The sequence below is a fragment of the Buteo buteo genome, chromosome 7 (assembly GCF_964188355.1).
Source record: "Buteo buteo chromosome 7, bButBut1.hap1.1, whole genome shotgun sequence".
NCBI lineage: Eukaryota > Metazoa > Chordata > Aves > Accipitriformes > Accipitridae > Buteo > Buteo buteo.
The window spans coordinates 41,789,207-41,811,902 of record NC_134177.1 but is presented as its reverse complement, the minus strand read 5'-3'; the positions used below and the strand labels follow the sequence as shown (position 1 = coordinate 41,811,902).

The 22,696-nt window shown below is 36.9% G+C and overlaps 1 protein-coding gene across 4 annotated transcripts in view; it reads right to left on the bottom strand.

The window, feature by feature from the left end:
• FOXN1 (forkhead box N1) overlaps positions 1–22,696 on the bottom strand; it is a 44,690-nt gene that overhangs the window by 4,728 nt on the left and 17,266 nt on the right. For 2 of the 4 annotated variants that reach the window (XM_075032698.1, XM_075032699.1), the window contains exons 2-8: positions 19,662–19,807; positions 17,390–17,893; positions 15,062–15,172; positions 8,893–9,020; positions 7,983–8,079; positions 1,768–1,975; positions 685–1,212 (exon numbers count right to left, since the gene is read on the bottom strand). In XM_075032698.1, coding sequence (XP_074888799.1) covers positions 685–1,212; positions 1,768–1,975; positions 7,983–8,079; positions 8,893–9,020; positions 15,062–15,172; positions 17,390–17,893; positions 19,662–19,781 — 1,696 coding nt within the window. In that variant the 5' untranslated portion in view covers positions 19,782–19,807. Of the gene's footprint in view, positions 1–684; positions 1,213–1,767; positions 1,976–7,982; positions 8,080–8,892; positions 9,021–15,061; positions 15,173–17,389; positions 17,894–19,661; positions 19,808–20,349; positions 20,401–22,696 lie in introns of those variants that run through there. The other 2 variants (XM_075032700.1, XM_075032701.1) reach the window with 2 other exon arrangements.

Here is a 22,696-nt window from a genome sequence, read left to right as displayed (position 1 = left end):
TAAATATACACACACACACACACTCTTAAACTTGGTGGGTTTTTTTTTCTTATTTTTGCATGGAAAACTGTGTTGAAAATCCTGTCAGTTCAAGATGATTAAATTATTTAATATCAGGAACTTTACTGTCAGAATTACATGACTAAGTATTTAAGAACACACCCTAGAAAATATAATTGTTTGTAGATCATATGAATGCCTTGTGAAGGTGTAAATAGCATTCTTTTGAGCAAAGATGTGGAAGGTGTTTGAATAAATATTGATAAAGAAAAATGTTAACATGTTAATTCAATCAAAATTATTTCTTTTTGTGCTCCTTATATGACAATTCTCTTGCTATGCACCAAATAGTTGTGCTTGAGCAGTTTTCAGTGGAAAATATGTCGAAGTTTAAAAAATACATTCTAAATACTGTCTTGCAGTATTTAATATCAGCCGTCGTAGTCAAGAGTAAGCAGGGTCTTTTTAAACTCTGGATGTAAATCTTTAGATTTTTTGGGAAACTTTTTAAAGATACAGTGCAAAATTCCATGTTGTGCAAAATAATGTAACCTAGTAAGCTGGTCTTTGTAGCACTGGCAAGGACAAGTAGTTAAAAAAGAAGGACATAAATGCATCTTATGCCGTTTGGGATGTGGTGTAATAAGCCTGAGTCTACAAAATAAAAATGCCTTCGATACCTACCTTGGAGATCAAAATCAGTCAGGGATGGATTAAGAGCATCGATATCATTGCTGAGATCTCCTTCCTGCATGAGCGTGTCCTGCATTGTCCTCGCTGTAGAGTGCTCTGTCAGCATCTTCACACCACACATGGGGGGGGTCTGAGCCGGCAGTGGAGAATCCTGGGTGATGCTGGGCTGAGTTCTGAGTTCACTTTGAGCGTCCCCAGAAGGAAACAGGGTCTGAGGATCAGGTGACTGTTGCATTAATGTACTTGAGATTTGAGGAAAACCCTGTGGTGATGTATAGCACGCAGTCTGTTGGCCCCCGAGCAAATTTGGTAATGGGCTCTTGACGTGTAGAGCTCCTGATGCGTGGATACTGTGTAATGGCTGTGGTATACCGGAGGAAAGAGAGGGCTCGCATAAGGAATGGGATTGGACTGCCATCTGTCTGGAAAGGGATGCACTTGCAACACCAGTCGGACTGCAGGACATGATTGAAGATCTCAGCTTTTCACTTTTGTCGCCTATCAGTGTGTCAAGTTCTTCTACAAAACAAGAAAAATGTCCATGACTTACTTATTCCTAACAGAGCCTTAATCTTCATAGCTTGCAGCTAGAATTTTAGTGTTCCTCAGGAAATGTGTGAGTGGAATGGCAAACAAAAGTGCTAGCTCATATACGATAAGAACTCCAAAAGCCTGAAATGTTTTTCTAAATTATCAGTGCCAAGTGAGTACTTAATAAATTGCATTTTTGTGTTTAATGGTTGGATACTTATCAGTTAATTTCAGATTTTATTCTGTAGTACTTATTCAGTGTTGTTTTTATCTTAAAGTTTAGTGAGTTGTCAAGAGAGAATGTTTTCTTGATGGAGCTTCTTTGTACCTATTTGAAAACACTCCTGCAAAACCAGGTCTTATTTAATTCTGCTTTTTATTGTTTTTTTTTTTAATTGCTTTGCCAATACCTTTATAACCAGTAAAAATTCTTAAATGCTTTCCTAAATCATGTATAAATTCTCTTATACAGCTTGGTGCCTATTGCAAAGAAAAGTTCTGGGGACTGCTGTCTGAGATCTAATGCACTAACATGTTACTGACCTGGCTTTGCCATACTCTTCCTTACAGCAACTGGGTCTTTCCTCTTCCATTTCTGAAGCTCCTCCTGCATCTTATCAATTTTGGCTGGATTCAGAGCCCACAAACAGCCTTTCCGAGAAGAATTGCCTGACTTGTTCTCAACTTTCTCAAAGCATTTGTTCAAAGATAAGTTGTGGCGTACAGAATTCTTCCAGCCATCTGGAGCTGTCTGGAAAAACAAATCCAGTCTAAGAATGGCACTTCAAGGAAAAAAAAATACAAATATATTTCTCTGTTTTGACTGTTAAGATTATAAGAAATGCTGTTTAGATTATACTTTCTAAAATATGAAACTTGTATGTTAGAAGGAAGCCACAAAAATGTTACAGTCATGTTGTGCGGGAAGAGAGGAATCAGATAAAATAGTAACCGATCTTCTAAGCAAGAAGGTTGGCCTTGTCAGAGGTGCTGCTGAACTTTTAAGACTGAGTTTGCAAATCACAAGAATTAAGTGTGTAAAGACTTATATTCTAGAACTGTGAACTAACAGGAAATCTATCTTAATCTATTTTGGAACACCTAGAAAAAATTCAAACACTTAATTGAAGGACTACGTGCTACTTGGACTCAAATTAAGTGTCCAGGCAGACTTCAAAAGAATTTTAGCATGCTACTGTAGGTGTAACTTTGTATGCTAGCCAATTATATAACCAAATGGTTTAATCACAAGCCCTACAGATGAGATACAGGTTTCTATGTCTGATCACTGCATCTTTTTGCTTTGCATTTATTTTTAACTCAGTAGTGGAAGCTGGCACGTTCTTTCAAACTGAACAATACATATAAGCTTCATTAAAATGATTCCTCTATTTTGTTTAGGCTGTTTCTGATCAATGAGGGAAACAAAATTCCCTCCTTCCCCTGAGGACAGTTTTGCATCCAACTGCAAGAATGGAAAGAGAAGAAAACCTAGTGCAAACTCTCTCTTTATACAATTTAATTTTTACAATTTTTTTTTTCCTGATTGCTTGTAAAAGAACTTTGAAAATGAATATTGCTGTAGATGATGAAGAGGGAAATACCCAGCAAAACAGTCGTGCTCAGATTCTGATGGGATATGCCTGTTTCCTTGCCAGTCTGAAATACTGATCTTGAAGAAATGGCACTGTATCCTTTCATTGCATATAAGTCTTTCTGGTGTTTGTTTATTTGATTTCACTCATTTCTGCTTACTTAGTCATGTAGCCAGAAGATACTGCCCATCACATTAAGGCTTTGTAAATTAGTATGCACGTTCATATCAGAAGGTTCCTATAGTAAATTCCTGATGTGTCGCCTCCTTGCTTTTCTTTTGGTAAGTACTGTACAATGCTGTTTCTTACATATCTGAGTAGAACTGTCTTAGCTCATTGCCACTGCACTATAATCTTTAAAAAAAAAAAAAAAGAGCAGGAAAAATGACTTGCTACATAATGGCAGGAATCAATCGGAGAAACCCAACTTCATTGTAATAGATGTAACTGCTAGTCCAGCTAGACTTCCCCTGTCATTATAAGACCAGTTAAAAAACAAAAAATTGTAGCTTTACCTGTGTCAGTCAAATGATATTCTTTCCAAAAGGTCTGCATTTGCAGAGATGAGAAATCTCAAGAGAGAGAGAGACTTTAGAGCTCATCGGATTACAATGAATGATCTTCAGTACTAGTGTATGTGAGGCCTTTTTCTTTTTTTTTAAATCAATTTTGGATGCTTTTTCTTTTCTTGTTTCCAAAAAATCCTCATCTGTGTGTCATAAGAATTAAAAGAAATTAAGCAACTCTCTGAAAGGTACGTGAAGTTGTCTATGTGCCACTATTGATTCATATTCATGGGTGCAAAATATTTGTCGTCACAATTGTTTATAACAACCACAGAGAATTATTAAACAGAGAGCACAAGAAATAAATATGATTTTCCATAGTCTTTTGAAAGAGGTTAAAAATTAAAATTTCCCTTTTATGTGCATTAAGTTTCCTTTCCATTTTTATGTTTTATTAATAGGGATCCTTCTCTCATAGAAAACCAGCTTTTTGATAGTTTCTCTAACTGTTGCCTAGTGTAACAGATTTCCTCTAAGACCACCTTTTATAAATGGACTTTTCTCCATTTTTGCTTTCACATGATACACCATTAATTTTTGAACATACTTTGACAGAAATTCTACTTTTATCAGGAATGTAAAATCTCTTTTTTCCTAGCTTGTGAAGGCCTGTCTTGTGGTTAAGGTGTTAAAAGCCTTACTGAAGAATTTGAGGGTCAAATTTAATACTTGCTTTCTTCATTAAAAAAATAATTAGCTGTGGAAATTAAATACATGGTATTTACTGAAAAAGAAACTATTTTCCTTTCATAGCAGCACAGTTTCTACCCTTTTGGCCCACCTGATGTCAGCATTTCACTGTTCTGTTAGCCAGTCCCATAGTTGAGACAATGTGCATTTCTATTTTAGAAACAAACAACCCCTTTAAAACTCTTTCTGCCATAGGGTAATACTAAAGATGATGAATCAGTTTTTCTCCCTTGCAGATCATATTCAAGTTTCTTTCTGGCAGTTCCAAAAGTAAATAAAACTGTTCCTCCTAGGTAAGATGTGTACTTAGCTACTGAATAAGCTGACCTGAAAGAATATTCATGGTTCTTGCCCTGCACATGAGGCTACATATACCTCTGCCTGTATCTAGACAGGATAATTAGTGTTTCTGCTAAGCACCAGAGAAGATGGGAGTGGCATATGTTTCTCAGAGGTTTTCAGAATGTGTGGGGGTGTAAACTATGATGTAGTTTTAGAAACGTAAGAGCAAAAAGTACATGGATTTATTCTGGAGACTGCTGCCAAGAGTTGAACAGGTTCTTGCATTACACTTGGTATTGCTGAGCAGCGGAAAAATAGTCGTTTACCTAGGTAGGCCCTGAAGGAACACTCCAGCAGTATGTTCATGTTACAACTGTCACCAGTTTTTTAAGTTAGCATTTGATTGTCTGTTAATGAACTGAGCTTTGGCTACTGAAGTTGCTCTCGTGTAGTTGGAATCTCCTTGCTGTGGCTCGTTTCTGCCATTGCTGCATTCTGCGTAGTGTGAATGAAGCTGTGTGGAGTCGGACACTGCAAGAGAATTCTTGCTGGTATGAGTTCCATCAGACCACAGACCTTTCTAACCTCTTGGACCACTGGCAATAACTCCAATTAACAAGATTAAAGCTTTCTGTTAGACTCACTAATCACTACAAAGAAGAAAAAGGATGACAAGCAAAAAATATTATTGTACAGACCCATTGATCCTGACCGCCTCTTGAAGTTTAAAGAGTTCAGTGATCTTGCAAAACCCTTTCTCTTTAAATCTAGGTCTCAAAAGAAGGGAGAGGTACATCAAAGAGTAATTCAACTTTAGCTGCGTAGATGTTTTTTTTAGGACGTAGGAGTTGGATTGCTCTGTTTCAACTAGAAATGAGATTGTTGCATCATAGAAACTAAATTTGCTGTGGCAGCGAATACAGGTTAATTTGACTAGGCTTGTATCATCTAATGTCTCCCAGCAAGATTCTGTGTACACTTGTACTCTGTTTCTCTCCAACTTAAATTGCTTCCCCTCCCCCTCTTGTATCCTGCTATTTAGTGAGTTCTGGTAGCAACAACAAAATGTTCTTTGCCGATTTTTATGTTACTTTATCTTGCTGAAGACTCTCCAGAAAAGGGAGGATAGAGGATATTAGCTTTTGCCATATATTGATAATTCTGTGGGCTGCTGTAAAAACCAGAGGTAGACAGGGCTTAGTGCCGTAACCATAATATTTGCTTGCTTATTCTCCCCTGCTTACTTTAAGGATGTTTGTGATGGAACTAGTCAATCATTTGACTGTATTTGTAAGTAAAATGCAAAAATAAAGCCATCACAAAATAGTGAATGTTCCAGTAGTACCCCCTGTACCATTCTTTTCCTATAATGCGTATGATGGCAGTAACCTTATTTTCATCAATTTTAAAATGAATTAAGAAAAAGACAAGATGATCTGCAGAAAAAAACCCAAACAAAACCACACCACCAAAACCCCCTACCTGTGGAACAGGCCAGTTTTGATAAGTAAGAAGGGAAAAGTTTAGATTAGGTATAAAACAGTTATTTAAAGCTGTGGTAGAAATGTACCTACTGTACAGATGAGCATATGTATACACACGTCTCTATGTATACACACAGACAGACATAGGAACACACACCTATCTATACACATTTACATGCAAAATATCACAATATATACAATACACAATATTTACACACAATATATAGTTGAGGAAATGATGTATATCTCCCTGATGTTTCTGCTGTGTCAGAATAACTTTAACTTCAGGACCAAGAAGGTGACACCTGATAGAGCCACAGTCTTGTGTCTGAGGAATTCTGTGCGTGTTGGCAGCAGCAGCATTTGGTTTGCAAGCTGCCAATTAATTTTATAATCAATTGTGTTGTAAGACAAAGGAGAATTAATTTCGGTTTGGTCTGATGAATAAATGTGGGCATGCCTGTAAAACTTATTTTTGATATTCCCACCTCTGCTTGAAACTGGTGCTATTTTTCCAGAAAACAGTAAGAATGTATTACTTTGCTGTAGATCACATGATTTGTGCATTATGCTAAGAAGCATAGTTCTGCAAAGTATCAATTTCAAGATGTTGTGACCCAGGACCTTTTTCACAATCCTCAAACTATTTTCCTTTGGATTATTAATATTTCTTGCAATTAGTGGTAAATGCATGGAAAATAGAGTTAATCTTCTGTTAGGGACAAAATACAAATCTGGAAATTTATTCTTGTTTTGAAAATGAAAAAAAATTTACAGCTACTATGTTCTTGTCATGTGCCATTCTACCCTTCCTTTCCCTATTTAGATTACTATCATTACTTAATTTCATGTGTTTAGCCTAAAAATCAGTTGTGTCTCTGTGACTTAACCAAGTTGGAGTGCTTCAGATTTGTTTCGGTGGATTAGGACCAGTCATGTTGTGATATGATACTTCTTGAATTATGATGGTAGGTTTCTTTATTTTTTCTCCCTTCTCTTGCTTGTAACAAATAATAGAGTAGCTAGTGATTCCTTTGGGCTGAAATCTGGGAATACAGAAGTATAATGGATGCTAACATTCTTCCTTCATGATGTGTATTATTTTTCTCTGATTACTGACATGTTCTATTTTTTTTTTTTTTTTGGCGGGCATTATTTATCCTCAGTTAGTGTCCAAAACCATTGCCAAATTGTACTGGAACATTTATTTTTAGTTATTCTTAGTGTTCTTTTCTTAATACAAATGTTCGAATTGCCTTCCTGTAGCTGCTTTAAATTTGGTTTAATTGCTGCATGTTTATTTGCAATAAGAAACAGGACAGACTCATATTGCTTTATTTTCATTTTTGGGCCTTACTAACAACTGCAGTCACCTCATCTGGACTTTTAGTGAGATGTTTTTGAAGCATCAGCGATAACGAAGCTCTGGGTTGAGCAGCAGTCGACGATTCTATTATAGCTCTTTTTAAAATCTTAACTGTAATCCTTCTGCTCTTGGATCATGTGCTGACTAATCTCTTTCCACTTGCATTCCAAGTGCAAGAAACCTTTCTCTTACAGCATCAATAGTATCTGCTGCAAACCATACACCCTTACCTTCACCAACATTACTGGGTAATTATGAGCTTAGTACCATTTATCACACATTATACTTTCCTTTGTAGAGTGCATGCAACTGATGGAGTTGCCTAAGATGGATATCCCAGCTCCAGAACAGAGCAAGATAACCTTGAACCTCTGCTTCCACTTGAGTCTGGAGGTGCTATTGATGTCAGAGGAAGCCACAAGACCAGTTCTGCCTGTATTTGAGATCTGAGAGGAAGGAATGGATGTGTTTTTAAAAATATTTATCCTTTTTATGAGTTCTTAGTGAGGAATGGCCACTGTTAGCTGCACCAACTCAAAGTTGGAACAGTTCTTAATATCTTTTTTGTGTTAAACATTACCACATATCATGTTCACATTTCTGCCTAGGCCTAAAATGCTGGATAGTTTGTGATCATGAAGGTATATAGCGTTTAATTGATTTGATATTAATCTACTAAGAAATTATCCTTTTTCATAGATTGAATCCCCTCCCTTATTCCCTCTGCTGCCAGGTAAGCTTAGAGAGAGATTCCCCCTCTCCCTGCGGAACTCACCTTAAAGTAAGGAAAGTGTTCTGTCATGAAATTGTAGATCTCACTGACTGGCAAACTCCCTGTCTTGCTGTTTTTGAGTGCCATGAAGATCAGGATGCTGTAGGGAGAGAAAGAAAAGTATTTTAGCCTGTTCTGCTTCACTCCTCAGAAGCAGAAAGAAAGACTATTTTTCACAGTGCATGTAATTACTCTGGCTTTCACTGTCATAGCATGAATACCAATGATGCTTAAAGTTTCCACTCAGTTGTTTATAAGCAAGCTCCTTACACTGCTTAACTTCTAGAGGTAGTTCTCAAAGCGCATATAGAAGGTCCAACCTGGGTTTAAAATAAAGTAATAGAAAGTGGAATCAAGACCACAGCCTTCAAATCCTGCTAGTGTGTATTTATTTAAGGTTGTGTTTGAATGCTTAGACTGATAAAGGCCACAAAGAGAATACCAAACTGACAGTGACAGAAGGTATAATTAAAATTTAATTGTCTGATCTACTTTGTTAGACTGCTATTTGGGGGCTAAACCTGTGTGGTGACTGTCATATCTGATATGTTTTCTAGGCATTTCCTTGCCCTAGTAACTGGAGAAAAAATTAGTTTTAATACAGGTCCTGGAAAGACAACTAAGTGTGATTAGTCTTGTGCTGATGAAATTTGCAACACCTAAGATTTTGTATTAGAGAAATGTCTAGCTTTTGTGGGGGTGATCAAGACTGTTCACACGCTTTACAACATTTCATTTCCCTCTGCCTTGGCCCCAGAGTCTGGAACATCTTGTGATTCATACAAACAGGACAGAGCACACTCAGAACAAGACAAATAAGAGTAAGCATGTTATTGCAAATGATGCTGGAAATAGGCCATGGGTAAACAGTGTATTTCCTGTAACATTAGGACTTGAAAAAATATTTTATTACCTGTAGGAGTAGATGGGTTTGGGAAATAGAGGCTGCTGGGATTCTTGACTGCTTTGAGGAGCAATTCTTTGGTAAGGGTAGTGTGAAGAAGTAATATAAGTCACAGGATAGCTGCCTCCTGAGGGATACTGATGATACAATAAAAGAGATGTTACTTGACTTAGCAACAAGCTCTCAAAAATATTTCTTTCTTAGTAACAGTATTAAAGTATTAAGTTCTGAGAATATTGTCCTCTGCCTACATGTAATAGCTGTTATGCCAAGTCAGACCTAAAGTCTTTCTAGGATGGCATTGGAAAACATTAATATTACTAGCTAATGCTTAAGAAGTAGAAGAAATGGGGCATGTATGAGGAGGAACTTACTGATGTGTTGGCTGTTACCAGATCCTGTTGCAGTGTGTTCCAAACTGAAGTATGTAAAAAAAGTGCTTTCTTTTATTATTGCCTGCTATGCTACTGAGTTCTTGTGAAAAAAGGGAGTAACTGTACCCTATTAATTGTCTCCAGATAATTCTTAATTTTATAGACCTAAAGCATACCTCCCTTCAGCCATCTCTTTTGCAGTTGAAGTATCTTAGCCTGCTCAGCCTCCCGTGAACATTGCACTATGCAGACAAGTAAGTGAATGGTGTAATTTTATTTATATAAATAATACCCCCCCCCGCCAAATACAGTACTTCAAACAATGTGCACCACTGAAAAATAAGCCTATTAAGTAAAGCCACTAAAAATATAGGAAGAAACAGGGAAGTTTTGACTAAGCCTTGTTTGGTTTTGTGTGATGTTTTTTTGGTTTTTAGGTGGAGAGGGATACAACAAAGCAAGAATTCAAAGTGTATAAAATCTACTCCCAAGACAATAGCAACCCAAAGCAACCATTCAATATGCTGTTATCAGGCAAGGCAGTTAAAAACCCAAACAACAAAAAAAGCTTTAGTGGACAAATGGCATCAGAATATATATAAAGTGAATGTATTATTTTAGAATAAATTAGTCATGTCATTCCAGGGATCAGGAGAGTGGCATATGAGGCATTTCTCATAGGTGGTTTTCATATTGCCTGACTTGTGCTGAAGCAGTGAGGCTACTCTGTGTAGGTTCCCTCATAGTCAATGACAAGAAACAGGCTTCTCCAAGAGGCTGGGAGTTTAAGTGTTGTTAACCACCACCTCAAGCAGCTTCTTTTTTCCCCCATTTTCTATATCAGAAAGCTAAAAAGAATAGCCAGGACACCTAAAATCAGATAGCGTTTATGTTATCCTCACCCCACCCCTAGGGACAAGCAGCAGAATGCTACCTGAGACTGAAATGCTAAGGTATCTCTTGAAGAGCTCTTTAAGCCTGTCCAGCTCTCAAGACACACTAAATAAGTGGCTGGTCTATCATGCGATCACCAAGATAGAAAAATGCCAATGCAAAAAAATAGGTGAAAGAGGGGAGATAATACATATAGATAGCCTTGATTACATCAGAGTTTCTGTAGGTTTGCTCTCGATTTTTTAACACAGCAGTTGGTCACATATTTTTCTTTTCCAAATTACAGTTTAAACCTGCTGGCAAGCAACTTTCAAGAACAAAGAAACACTGCCCTGCTAAAGTTAGATACCATCAGTTGGCTCTCTGTGAAGCAAAGGCTCCCACTGAACTCAGAGCTCAGTGTGAGAGGAATTTCTGCCTCTTATAGATGAATCTTTCCAGATGCCAGTGCTAGGGCATGGCCAAAATTAGGAATCATGTCATATGCTATTAAAAAATCTACCTGCATGCCTTCCTTAGTACTCAAAGGTTGCTGAGCCCTGTTCTAGTGTTTTACTGCTTAGCTCTAGAAGTCCTGTGTCATGAGGTTTCTATGGTTCCTCTGAAAGATTATAGTGTAGCTTTCGAGCCTTGTTGAGAAAATTTCCTTGGTAATTAGTTTATACATCTTCTTAATTTCTACATCTTCTTAGTTTCTTACTGTCATTCCTATTTTTGGACCAGTAGCTTCTGTTGCTCTTGGTCTTTGTCCCCATAAAATGCCTGTGAGAGGTTATCACATGCTTGCAAAATGTTCATAGTTTATTTATGTATTCTGGATTCTGAATAATTTATTTCAGTTTCTCAGTAATTTTATTGTTGTTGCTTGAGTTTTTGCCTGTTTGCTTTTATCTTTCTAACATTGAACTGCCTGAAAAGGAATGTGGAAAAACATACTGAGTACACTAATTTGTTTGCTACAGTAAGCAGGGTGAAAGAAATGAGATGTACATAATTAATCATGTCCTGCGTTGTTAAACTAAATACTGGGCAGAACTACAGTCTCCAGAGCAGCCATGAACTCATTTCCGTGTGCAGTTCTGTGCTGTCTGCTTTGTTGCATTTTGTGTAGATTTTTTCACCAGAGTAGAAAACTGGGCAGTTCATGCAATAATTTTGATTTTATTGGTTTTAGTGGCTCTTTGAAAGGAAAGAATACTAAGATGGGACTGGTTGTGATGTCATCACCAAAGGCAAGAACAGGGCGTTTTAAGGATTATTTCTGTTTTATTGGTTTCATTACTCCTTTTTGAGGGAACAGAGGCTGGGGAATGGTCTGGTATGACAGGCTTGAGCTGGTTTTACAGTCGCACAACTGGCATGAAAGGTGTCCGTGTTTTATGGTGGGTGGGTAAGTGACTTCAGTAAGTGTCTCCTATTTCTTTCAGGTCAATAAGAAGTAATTTTTCTTATGAGTCATCATTTCTGTTGTGTCCAGCAAAGGGGAAGGTGAGGCCATTTTATCATCTGGACAAAATTAACAAAGGAGTTGATCTCTCTCATCCCTCTAATGAAAAGTGAGGCGTAGCTTGAACATCCTTCACTTCAGGCTAAAGGGCCCGTTCTCTTGAGTGTAATTTCCTAGTGATTTAAATTGCACTGCTCCATTCAAGTTTGAAATGCTAAGTATTAATACTGGAGCTGCTTCATGCAAAAGATGTTATTCCACTTCTTCTCAGTCTTGTATCTCATGTTCTTTCATTTCCCAGTATCTGATTATGGCATGCGGGCAGCAATTCTACCTGTTACAACTTTGGCTGCTTATACCCATTGTTTTTTTCCTCTGAGTAGTAGAACATGTTGCCATACTTTTACTGTAGTAATGTTAAGAAGCACAATATTGAAAAGTCTAACAGAAACCTGCTGCATGTAAGAGATCTGTCACAGTGCCAGCCTGCAGGTGGATGGAAGACTTCCCTCTTAGTGCTTGTTGTATCTTGCCTAGCAACTCCCAGAAGGTGTATTTCAGCTTTGATTTTGTAGGTTTTTTGAATGTGGTTAATGGCAATGTATAGTAATAGTACTGGTATCAAATCAGCAGTGACGGGGGAAGGTGCCTGCTTCAGAATGAATAAAGAAATTAAAAAATATTGAAATGAATTAACAAGCTAACTGGAGTTTCTGCTAAAGCAACACACAAACCTGACATTTATACTGTGTGTGAGATGTATGGCACATCCACAATGTCTGTACTGCAGTCCCAATGGGGAACTAGTTTATATTTGCAGCAGAGCTTTTGTGGCAAGTTAATCCTTCATCTGGAACCCTTTTCTTCTAAAATAACAATAATAAAATCAATCAATTTGTAAATTAGGATGGTAGTGTAATATCACCCTTCTTTTTATTCTCGTTTAATTTTATTATTACCTTTTATCACTTCTATTGAGTTTTAGGCTAACAAGAAAAAACAAGTAAATTAATTTTGCTGGTGTTGATAAGAACTTAAAAGATAGTTACCTTTTTGCTACATTATAGTGGAGGAAAAAAAAAGGTTCAGTAAATAGGTAAAAGAAAAAGCCAGGAGTGAGATTATTCTTTAGCCATATTTCCTGACTTGATGTAAGAGAACTGCTTCATTCTGTTATCTATGCTTTCTCACATCTATTTAACATCTGTACACTTCTCAAGCTTTACAAGGCTATGCGCTAAGGACAGTGGATACAAAAAGCCCGTGATATTGAAACTATGTGAACTTCAGTAGTACGTGGATGCCCTAAGCAAATTGGTCTGTCCTTGCACAATACCTAGTTGGAGAAGAACCTCTGTGCCCCTGAGTTCCTAAGCTGATTTAAATACAAAGTCCAGTTAGTGGTCAGGGGCTGGCCGCAGCTGAGGGAGCAGGAAGAGAAAGATGACAGTAATAGGAAATTGATTTTAGAAGTTTACTTCATGCAAGTGTTGATACTTGAGGGTGCTTATTGAGCTGCCTTGCCACACCATCCTGTTGATCATTTTAACTGTCCCAGACACTAGAAGTTCAGAAAGGCTGTCAAGTCCCTAAAGCTCTCCAAATGCTTGATACAGTTAGTCCTTATTTTATTCCTCTCTATATCTGAGGAGTTATGTACTGTAATAATGAGACATCTTCCTTTAAGTTTCAGTAGACGAGTGGGGGATTTATAAGTATAAGAAATACACACTTAAAATATGAAAATCCACTACTGTGGTATGGAATACTTTCATTCCTCCTTAGTAATGTTTTACAAAACTAACAAATGAAATTCCTAAAAAGTCATCTGTGATGGATGATTTCATTTCATCAATGATAGTACAATTAGACTTATGTCTATTCTTGTTCTTTATGGTCATTCACCATCTGTTTTCAGAAGTTACTTAAATTTCCTATTAAAGAAAGCAATGCCAAAAATAACCTTTCTTTTTCCTTGTGAGGGACTAAATCTTGATGGTGAATGGTATGATTACTATTTCAATGACTCAGACTGGTAACACCATATGAATTAACAATCTCAATGAAATATACGGCAACCTGTTTTTTGTTCTCTTTGCACAGTTTTAGATCACTGCTCTGTTAGTCACATTTTTTGTACTTCTTGAGCAAGTTGAATGGGATGGTACAGTTGATTCTACAATATCAGTCATCAGTCACTGCAATCAAAGGAGTCGTAACTCAAGTGTGAGCTTTTATGTTCAGATATTTAATATATATGAATTTCCTGTAAGTTTAACTTAATTCAGTTCTAATGGTTGGGAGTTCTCATAGTTGTGCTATTTTTGTGTTTAGATTTCTGCCTATATATCTGAAAAATCCTCGTTGCCTTAATCTCACCTTAAATAAGTTCTGGGGTTTCGTTTGTTTGTTTGTTTGTTTGTTTTTTAGATAGGGTGTTTCAAGCATATTTTTATCTCCTCAGATGTCTTTCTTACTGAAAATTTTGTACATTGCAGATAATTGAGCATAAAAGAGGAAAATTTCAATGCATTGAACAGCACCACCATTTATATGTAAAGGAAATTATTTAAAGACATTTCAGAGTCATGAAAATTACTTCTGTAATACACACCCTCCCTCTATGCCAAGTTTTCAAAGCTCAGTAGACCACACTCGCTAACCTCTATAAATATGTACTAGGATCACATGTAAGATTAAGGAATATATGTATGATTTTACAAAGATACTGTGTGTATACTGCTTTGAAAATATGAGCTGACATGTATTCAAAAGACATCTATCTAAACACACTCAAGAAAAACAAGGTGTCAGTTACTCTTGTGCATTTTTATTATTAATAATATGGTTACATTACGGAAGAACAACCTTAATATTGTGCATTCTCATGCATCATCAACATTATTGTCAATTATGCTTCAGCTGAATAATCTTTAACTGGGGATGATGTAACAGTCAAAAGATTGCAAAAGAGATGTGTGTGCCATCAAGCACAAGGAAAGCAAGCATAATCTTGCTGTTAAAATTTTGCTTTAAAAGTGTTTTTCTATGTTAGGTCTGAACTTTAAGTATACAGTCACATCTATTTAATTTTTTATTCTGAATTTAAAGCACAGTTAATTCCCTGAGATCCTGAAATGCCAACAGTTATCTTAATAATTTATCTGGTTTCAAAACCAATTTTCTTGAGCATAATGGTGAAAATATAAATAATCAGTACCAAGATTCCATTTTTACAAGTTTTTTTTTTTTTTTTTTTTCTGGATGACCATTTCAAAATGCATTTAGCTGTGGTTCTTTTAAGATCTCATTGTCATAAACAAAATGTATGTACACAAACATGGCCCCGCAAACACAAATTTAGCAGGTATTGTTTCATCTGTCTTTTTGTATTATTACCATAACTACTATACCATTATAGTGCTAGAAATACAGGGGATTTTGGTCTACATATTATACTGACCTGATGGAAAGGATGTGAGGGGCAATACATCTGCTGCACTTGAGGCTGATAGCAATACAAACCAGGCTGCCCTTCCAGTGGGGATGTCCTAAGCTTGATGTCTGAATCCTGCTAGAAAATGTTTAAGGAAAGAGTTATTAGAGAAAACACCTCAATTTAAAGTAGAGTAAATTCTGTTAGTTCCGATTTGTTTTTCATTATACTTACTACTTTTTTACACTTGATTCTGTCACAGTGTTACATAGAATTTGTTTTATATTCTAGTGGTACAAGAAGAAACATTGTTTCCTGCATTTGTATAATTACTACTTTAAAAAAGAAAATCCTAGTCCAAATTCCAGCAAAGAGCAATTCAGAAAATGTGTTTCTGTTTATCTTTTTTCCCTACATACACAAACTGCATACTCCAGCTTTCATTCCTGAGTGTGCACATGTGTCTCTGTCTCTCTCTCTTTTTCATACTCCTTGATTTTTATCTTGCAGACTGTCAGTACCTCAAGCTGACACTGACGTTTTGTCATTACATAGAGGGTGAGGTCTAAAATGCACAGGAAGGAGGTGGCAGGGAAGAATCAAACTAGGCTGACTACTGAATTTGATCAAGATATAGGAAATATAACAAGGTTGTGATTTATTTCTGCAACCGTGGAAATAAACATAGAGAAGTTTATCAATTTCTCACAGATCTGCCCAGCTGCTAGTCCTGGATTCCATGTAGGGCTTGATTCTGTTAAGGGCTCAGACTCCTAGATGTTAAATATTGCTGTCTTTTAGTTAGAATGCTGAGTGTGCCATGCATTGTGTGTGGTAACACTGTCTGCTTTAGAAGAGCAATTCAAACAAACTGCATGCTAAGCAGAGAGCTAGATAGAGCTCTAGCTGGTAATAAACAGTGCAGGGAATGGTGTGTCTTAAGCAGCATCCTTATCTGTAGGTCTGGTGACTGACTTCAGGTTCCTTTGCCCACTTAACATTGATGGCCAGGATTTCTTTTCTGAGAGCTGATGTGATAGATATCTTATTATTTCAAGGAACTAGTAGCACTTATCCTTCTGCTTTAAAGCAAGGCCACAATGACCATCTTTTATGGTACAGATTAATGTAGGGGTACATATTAGACTTGATTTGATATCCTGGCACCAAGCAAATCCAGTGTTAATAAATGTCCATGCTATTTTGATGACCCTAAGATGAAGTTTTTTGGAAATGTCGACTTGTCAGCAGCATGTAAGCTATGTAAGAGCTTTGAAGTTGCATGCTGACTGAACTAGTGGAGACATTAACAAGTAGCCAGCCTTTTCCTGAGTGGTCACACATACTTGGTAAAGGGTTCCTGCAGTGCTAGCTTTACATTCTCTACATCTCACAGCCCAGGGATTTGGGAAGAAAATGGGAATTTTTTTCATCAACTGCTTATAGGTTTTACATTAAACTCATCTGACCTAGATGAGTATTTATCCAGGAAATAAGAGATTTAGATCAATTTCCTCCTTAACCTGAATGGCTTCAATCCCCAGGTATGTACCCTGACAACATCCCTCCATTCCCTGGTAAATTGTCTTAATCCAATTAAGACTTTTTTTTTTTTAACCCCTCTTTCTTTTGGTAACCCTTGAATTCTTTGCCTCACAGCAATTTAGAGCCAGTGGTTAGGGCCCTCTCCTGGCAGATGTAGTCATTGTTTTTGTCTGCACTAGATTGTGAAGATATGCTTTACACTTTGGATCACAGCAGAGATATCTTGTGGAGATACTGGAGGGTAATTTACTTTGCTTTTCAGGGATCTCTGTGCTGCCCTAAATAGGCAGTCACCTCTATCCAGTATGTGAATTAGCCCAGGTACCTTTACAGTGCACATACCATAAACAGATCTTATATTTAATTTTAAGTAGTACTGATGTCTTAGAGTTGCTCTTCTATTTGCATCGAGAAAAATGCAGGTCAGCCGAGGTGTTGTGACAAATCTGATGCACATGTCCTTATGTTTGAAAAATACAGTTTTGTGAACTTACCCCTTGAAAATACTGGTTGATGACAGCTACTGATATAAAACCTGCTGTCAGGAAGAATTTGGATATTTAGGATTCATGTATTCTGTCTAGTGGAAAATAATTTGTCCTTGTGCACCTTTCTGATGACTGTTTTTCAGTAGGGAAAGGCCATAAAAGGAACTTTGACAAGTCAATTCAGATGTCTATCCCGAGCTCTACCCTGCAACTTGACAGGAGACTAAATGGCCATGTAATCACATTGAGAGATAAGAAAATAACTCCAAAAGTATATTATTGCCATTGAAAACAGGAAAAAAACCCTAGAAAAAATACTGACCATGACTTGTGAACCGTGATCTTGGCCTGTGGTGCCGTATTGGATGCTGTTACACCATGGTTGTTCTGTGGAGATGTTTGGAATGTGTGTAGGAAATGACTCTGACTCATCAGGACCTGTAGATCCTGGTAGACCCTCAAAACAATCGATGCTTCTAGCATTTTTGAAGGGTGAACCTTCTGGTGGGAGGGCTTGATGTGCTTCCTGGAAGACATCTTCGCTGATCTGCCTCTTGTAGGGGTGAAAGGGGTTTCTGCTGCTCTTGAGAAACCTGTCATAATTTCCTACAGTACTTTCCTCGTAACTGTACCGTCTGAATTTTTCAGTACTGAAAGATGCTTTAAATTTGTTCTTGCCACAGTGGATTCCTTGGCTTGTAGGATATCTCCCATGAATTTGATCCTGCGCTGGAGAAGCAGGGCTGGGGCTGTGAGAAGACTCTGAACTCTTCCTTTCTGTCCTGCCGTCTGACTCGTATGCTTGGCAGTTATAGCTGGGATTATCCTGCAATGATTTATCGGCATTTATTTAGGATTAGTACGAGCAAATATTTTATTATTTTCATTATTTACAAAAAAAGTATGTTAAAAATATATTATTGGTGTAAAGTGTAAAATCACTAGTCCTAGCCACCTTCAGGCAGAGAAGCCCTAAAAGATCTAAAGGTTTTTCTGGTTACTCTGTATCCAAAACTGTTCAAAAGTAAATTAGTAAAAGCTTTGAGAAGACTGAACTATCTTGGAAAAACAGGACATCTTAGGTGACTATTGACTAGTTGGTCTGACAGTTTCAGGGAAAAGATGATGTATGATCAAGTGATGAAAGATTAAATGACAGGAATATGATAAGTGCAAGTCTTGTCATATACAAGTTTAGTCAAATAAGCTTGATCTCATTCTCTGATGGTGTTACAAGCTGCCAGATATGTTGCTAGTTACATCACTTCCTTTCGTTAACATAGCCACACTCATTCTGTGAGACAGGTAGGCTCTAGGCAGACGTTTTAACCTTCTTCCTGTCTCATCTCCTCCCTTCCCTTTTGCACTTTAGCAAAAAGAAAATAGCAGCTACTAAAGTGCTCTTTAATCTAGAAGAGAAAAGCTTAACAAGAACTAGTGTCTGGATCCTGAAGCCGAACACATTCAGCTTAGAAATTACGCATATTTTCCCTGACATCAAGGATGAGTAACAACTTGGATGCCTTTTGAGAAGACGTGCTTAAGTCAAGAGCAGGTTATTGTGTTCAGTGAAGGGGAAAACGTAATATTCTGTGTTACACAAAAAGTCACACCAGATTATCAAGTGGTCCCTTTCCTCCTTCCTCCTCCAAATCCTACTTGGTCTTATAGTATTTTAGGAGAACAGGTGAAGGAATATATGGCTTCATGGAAGAACCAGATTTCAAGTCCCAAAGGGAAGTTAGCATGAAACCCAGTGCTTTCTGCAGAGTGGAACACGGCAGAGCTTTTTCATTCATTTGCACATGGGTCTGCATGTCAAAGCTGTTAATGTTTTGTTCTGTTGTGGATTCCTGCAGAAAGCAAGTACTGGCTTCTCACATGAACACGAACCTGCTCAGTTTGTAACTTCTTGATTCTTACTTCTTCGCTCTCCTCTATAGTCCTAATACATGTGTTGATGGTATCTTTTGTTAAATAAGAATTTTAAACCCCCCCTGTATTTCGTGATGTAAAGCTGTATGAATGGCAGTGCTGTCAATTCTCCACCTGAAATTTTCATAATAAAAGTATGACAATGGTTATTTTGCTGTTGTTTGATGAAGAACACTATTCTCAGTTGTACTTTTATTATGAAAGGTAAACATGATGAATATACAGGCAACAGGAGAGAGATCATTGTATTCCAAAAAAGTACCAAGGAATTCTGAAGTGCTTGAAGGTATAGTCTAGTGGCAGGGAGTAGACAAAAAGGTTCTGATGTCTCCCTGTCTGTCTGCTTTTTTATTTATTTATTTTAGAAACAGGATGATAATTACTTTAAATGTAGCATTTTTACTGGATTAGTAGCTAGATGGATTGCCTGTTTTGTTTTTAAAGTAATAGGATTTTTAAGCAATCGAATAAGAAATTTAGCGTGGAGCTTAAGACTAGCTCAGAAGAGTAACTCAGGTTTCTACTCTTCAGGTATAAAACTTTCAGTGCTTACTTTGTTACCAGTTAAGTATGCTGAGATTTAGTACAGAAATTGCTGAATATTGTATCTGAACTTGTGCCTCTGAAGAAGTAGAACAGAACTGGGCCGTCTTACTCACAGTTTGCTGAACTGGGGATACCGAATCCCCCTGTGTCTTCATGAGGTCTTGTTGATCCCTTTCCAGAGTGTCCGAAGAAGAAAATTTAATAGTAGATTGATCTTGGAGTAATGAAACCATTACCAAATCCACGTCAGATAGAAATCCTGTTATGACAAAATCAAATTACAATAAATATTTTCTAAAATGTAAACTGTAAAAGAAACCATCTTGTTACGTGCAGATGACTAGACAGTGTTAGATATGCAGCTGGATGATAACCCATCCTGAAGAATTCCTAATACAGTTGAATTTTTTTTTTTCCGCTATTAAAGAAATGTTCTTGTAGGTGCAATTACAATGAAAATGTTATAGAGAGTTTATATGGATTTACCACACAATTTTTATAAAAATACGTCATTACTTTGCTTTCTATAGGTTCATAAGTTAATGAACTATTGCTTTGGGGTTATGCAAATTTAGCAATATTGCTTTATTGAGAGATTGTAATATAAATGCACCTCAGTTGCTTTCAGTGGGACTATATAAAATAAAAGGGCTATTTGCTAACATTACTTAGACTGATGGTTACTACAGACTTGTATTTTTGCTTTTGCTTTTTTATTAATACCAATCCCTTTAGCCTTTTCATTCTGTTTTGCATGATTAAATGTATCTGAGATATGTAAATAACTTCATCATTCCATACCTATTTTTGTTAGTTGTATCTCCTCTCAACTTCCCAATCTTTGATCTTTGGATATATGAGAGATATCTGATGGTGTTCTTCAGATCAAGAGGAATAAATTTAATCTTCTAGTATTTTGTTTTCTACCATGTTTTTTTCCCAGTCCTTGTTCGCTGTAACCGTACAGTAAAAATACAAAAGAAGAACTTGCATCCTCTTCTTATGTCATGCACCTATGTAAAGATGTCTTGTGTTCAGTTTAGATTTCAGGTGTACAAGTTGGGGAAAAAAAGCCACTTTAATTCAAGAGTTAATTTGCCACGTGTTTAAGTGGCTGTTAGGTAAATAACTAAGGGGTTTATTAGGTTCGGTTAACAAAGATCTATCACCTAAAAATGTGGAAAACGTTTTCTGCCCTTATAGTTCAAAGAGAAATCTATATTTATGATGAGTTAGACTGCACTGCCTGAGGAGATAAAGCACAATGGGGATTGGAAATCAAGTATGAGACCTATAGTAGTATGTCAGGAAAAAATGATGTTAGATAAAGTTCAGAAATGTCTTAGGTGCAGACTATTCGCCCAGTAGCTTAACTGGAGTCTGATGATGAGATATACTTCTAACTGACACTCATCTTGAAAGAAACAGGTGGGAAAACGAACAACTAGGAAATATATGTGTGTGTAGATTTGTAAGTGTTCCACACTGTCTGCCCTCTTAGAGCTGGTTTCCCACTTATCTTCAGGTTATACAAAGCAGCATCTGACCTCTCTTTTATAATGCAGTTTTTCAACCCAGCTGCCTAATTTGTGGTCTTAAGCATTAGACTTTTATTAAAAGCTTTTGTACAGTTAGGATTCTTGCCTAATGGCTTTTGCATTGCAAGAGACATTTGACAAATGGTCACAAATAAAGAAAAAGGAGGAGCTTGATTTCAAGAAAATCAGATTAATGAAAATAAGAAAATAGGTAAGTAAAAAAGCTCTGATTGTGGAATATAATAATGCCTGAAGCTTTTCTGTTCTTGTTATGTTAAACATTAGGATCTATGACAGATAAAAAGAAGCATTATCTAAAGGGTTAATTCAACAGGTCAGTAAGGTCTGGCTCTGCTTACTGAAGGCAATCAGACTTCCTTTCTGAAAGCAAAGTGAATATATCATGGTTATTTGGACAGTCAATACAAAAGGTCCAGGAAAACCCAGTTGTTATTGTCCCTCCCCTCCAAGACTTTTGCCAGGTTCTGTTTATGAATTACATTTTGCTGTCTCATGGAGGCTGGTAGGAAAGGAGGAGTCTTACTGCCATTTTAGTATTATACAAAATTCCCCCCTGCATAGCGAAAGTGTTTTACTGAATATTAAATGAGAGACAGCCTTGTACTAAAACAATGTCGAGCTGATAATCTGCACTTAATGGCGGTTACTTAATGCCTTTGTCGAGGATGCATTTCAGAGGGATCTCCCATATGGGGAAAAATCCCAAGTCTATGGTCACAGTGCTGTTTTCAGTGTTTACATTAAGATCAGCACCATTCTTCAGCAGCTCAGTAATAACTGCCTCTTATCCTAGAAATGGCATACTGTGGATATAGCTTGCTGTGAGAGAAAAACCTCTGGCCATGTACTTCTGACTTTCTCATTTTTTCTTGGAATCCAGACTTCTCGCTCCAAAAGCCATTTGCAACTTTACTTTCACTGATATGTATCACAGCAGGCTATGAGTACAGGTAAGTAGAAACTGCCAAATTAACAAACTGAAAAATCTTTGCTGTTACTGTTCTTTAAATCTCATTTTTTGTTTTTAAAATGTCCCTTAGAGACACTAACTTTATTTTGTAGAAAGAATATATAACAAAAAAAACCCCAAACCACACCACTTTGCATTGTTATTATAGATTTTAGCAAAGAGAAATCAGACCACTTACTGACAAATCTTCTTTGAGAGAAGAAATTACGGTCAGTGGAGGTTGTCAATAATCAGGATTACAATAAATCATTTACAGTAAACTGTTCCTGGGAGACAGAGAGCTTAAGGAAATTGTGGGTTGCCTAGATGTAGGACGTGTTAAAGAAAACAATGATGCTTTGATTTGGAAAAAGGTATCTGATTATCCCAGATGTAGCTGGAACCTTTTCTCCCCAGCCCATGTCATTTTTACTTTTGTAAATGTTGCGTGACAATCCTAGGCTCCTATGATAAGATAACTATCTTTAAAAAAAGAAAATAGTGAGAAACTGTAACCTCAGCTGAGCGTTTGGATAAGCAAGGTAGCAGCAGCTGATCTATTAGCTCTGCATGACTGGAGTCCTGTGGCAGCAATCCATAGTTTAAACAATTCTTGGGTTTGTGTCTTTTCTGGATATTG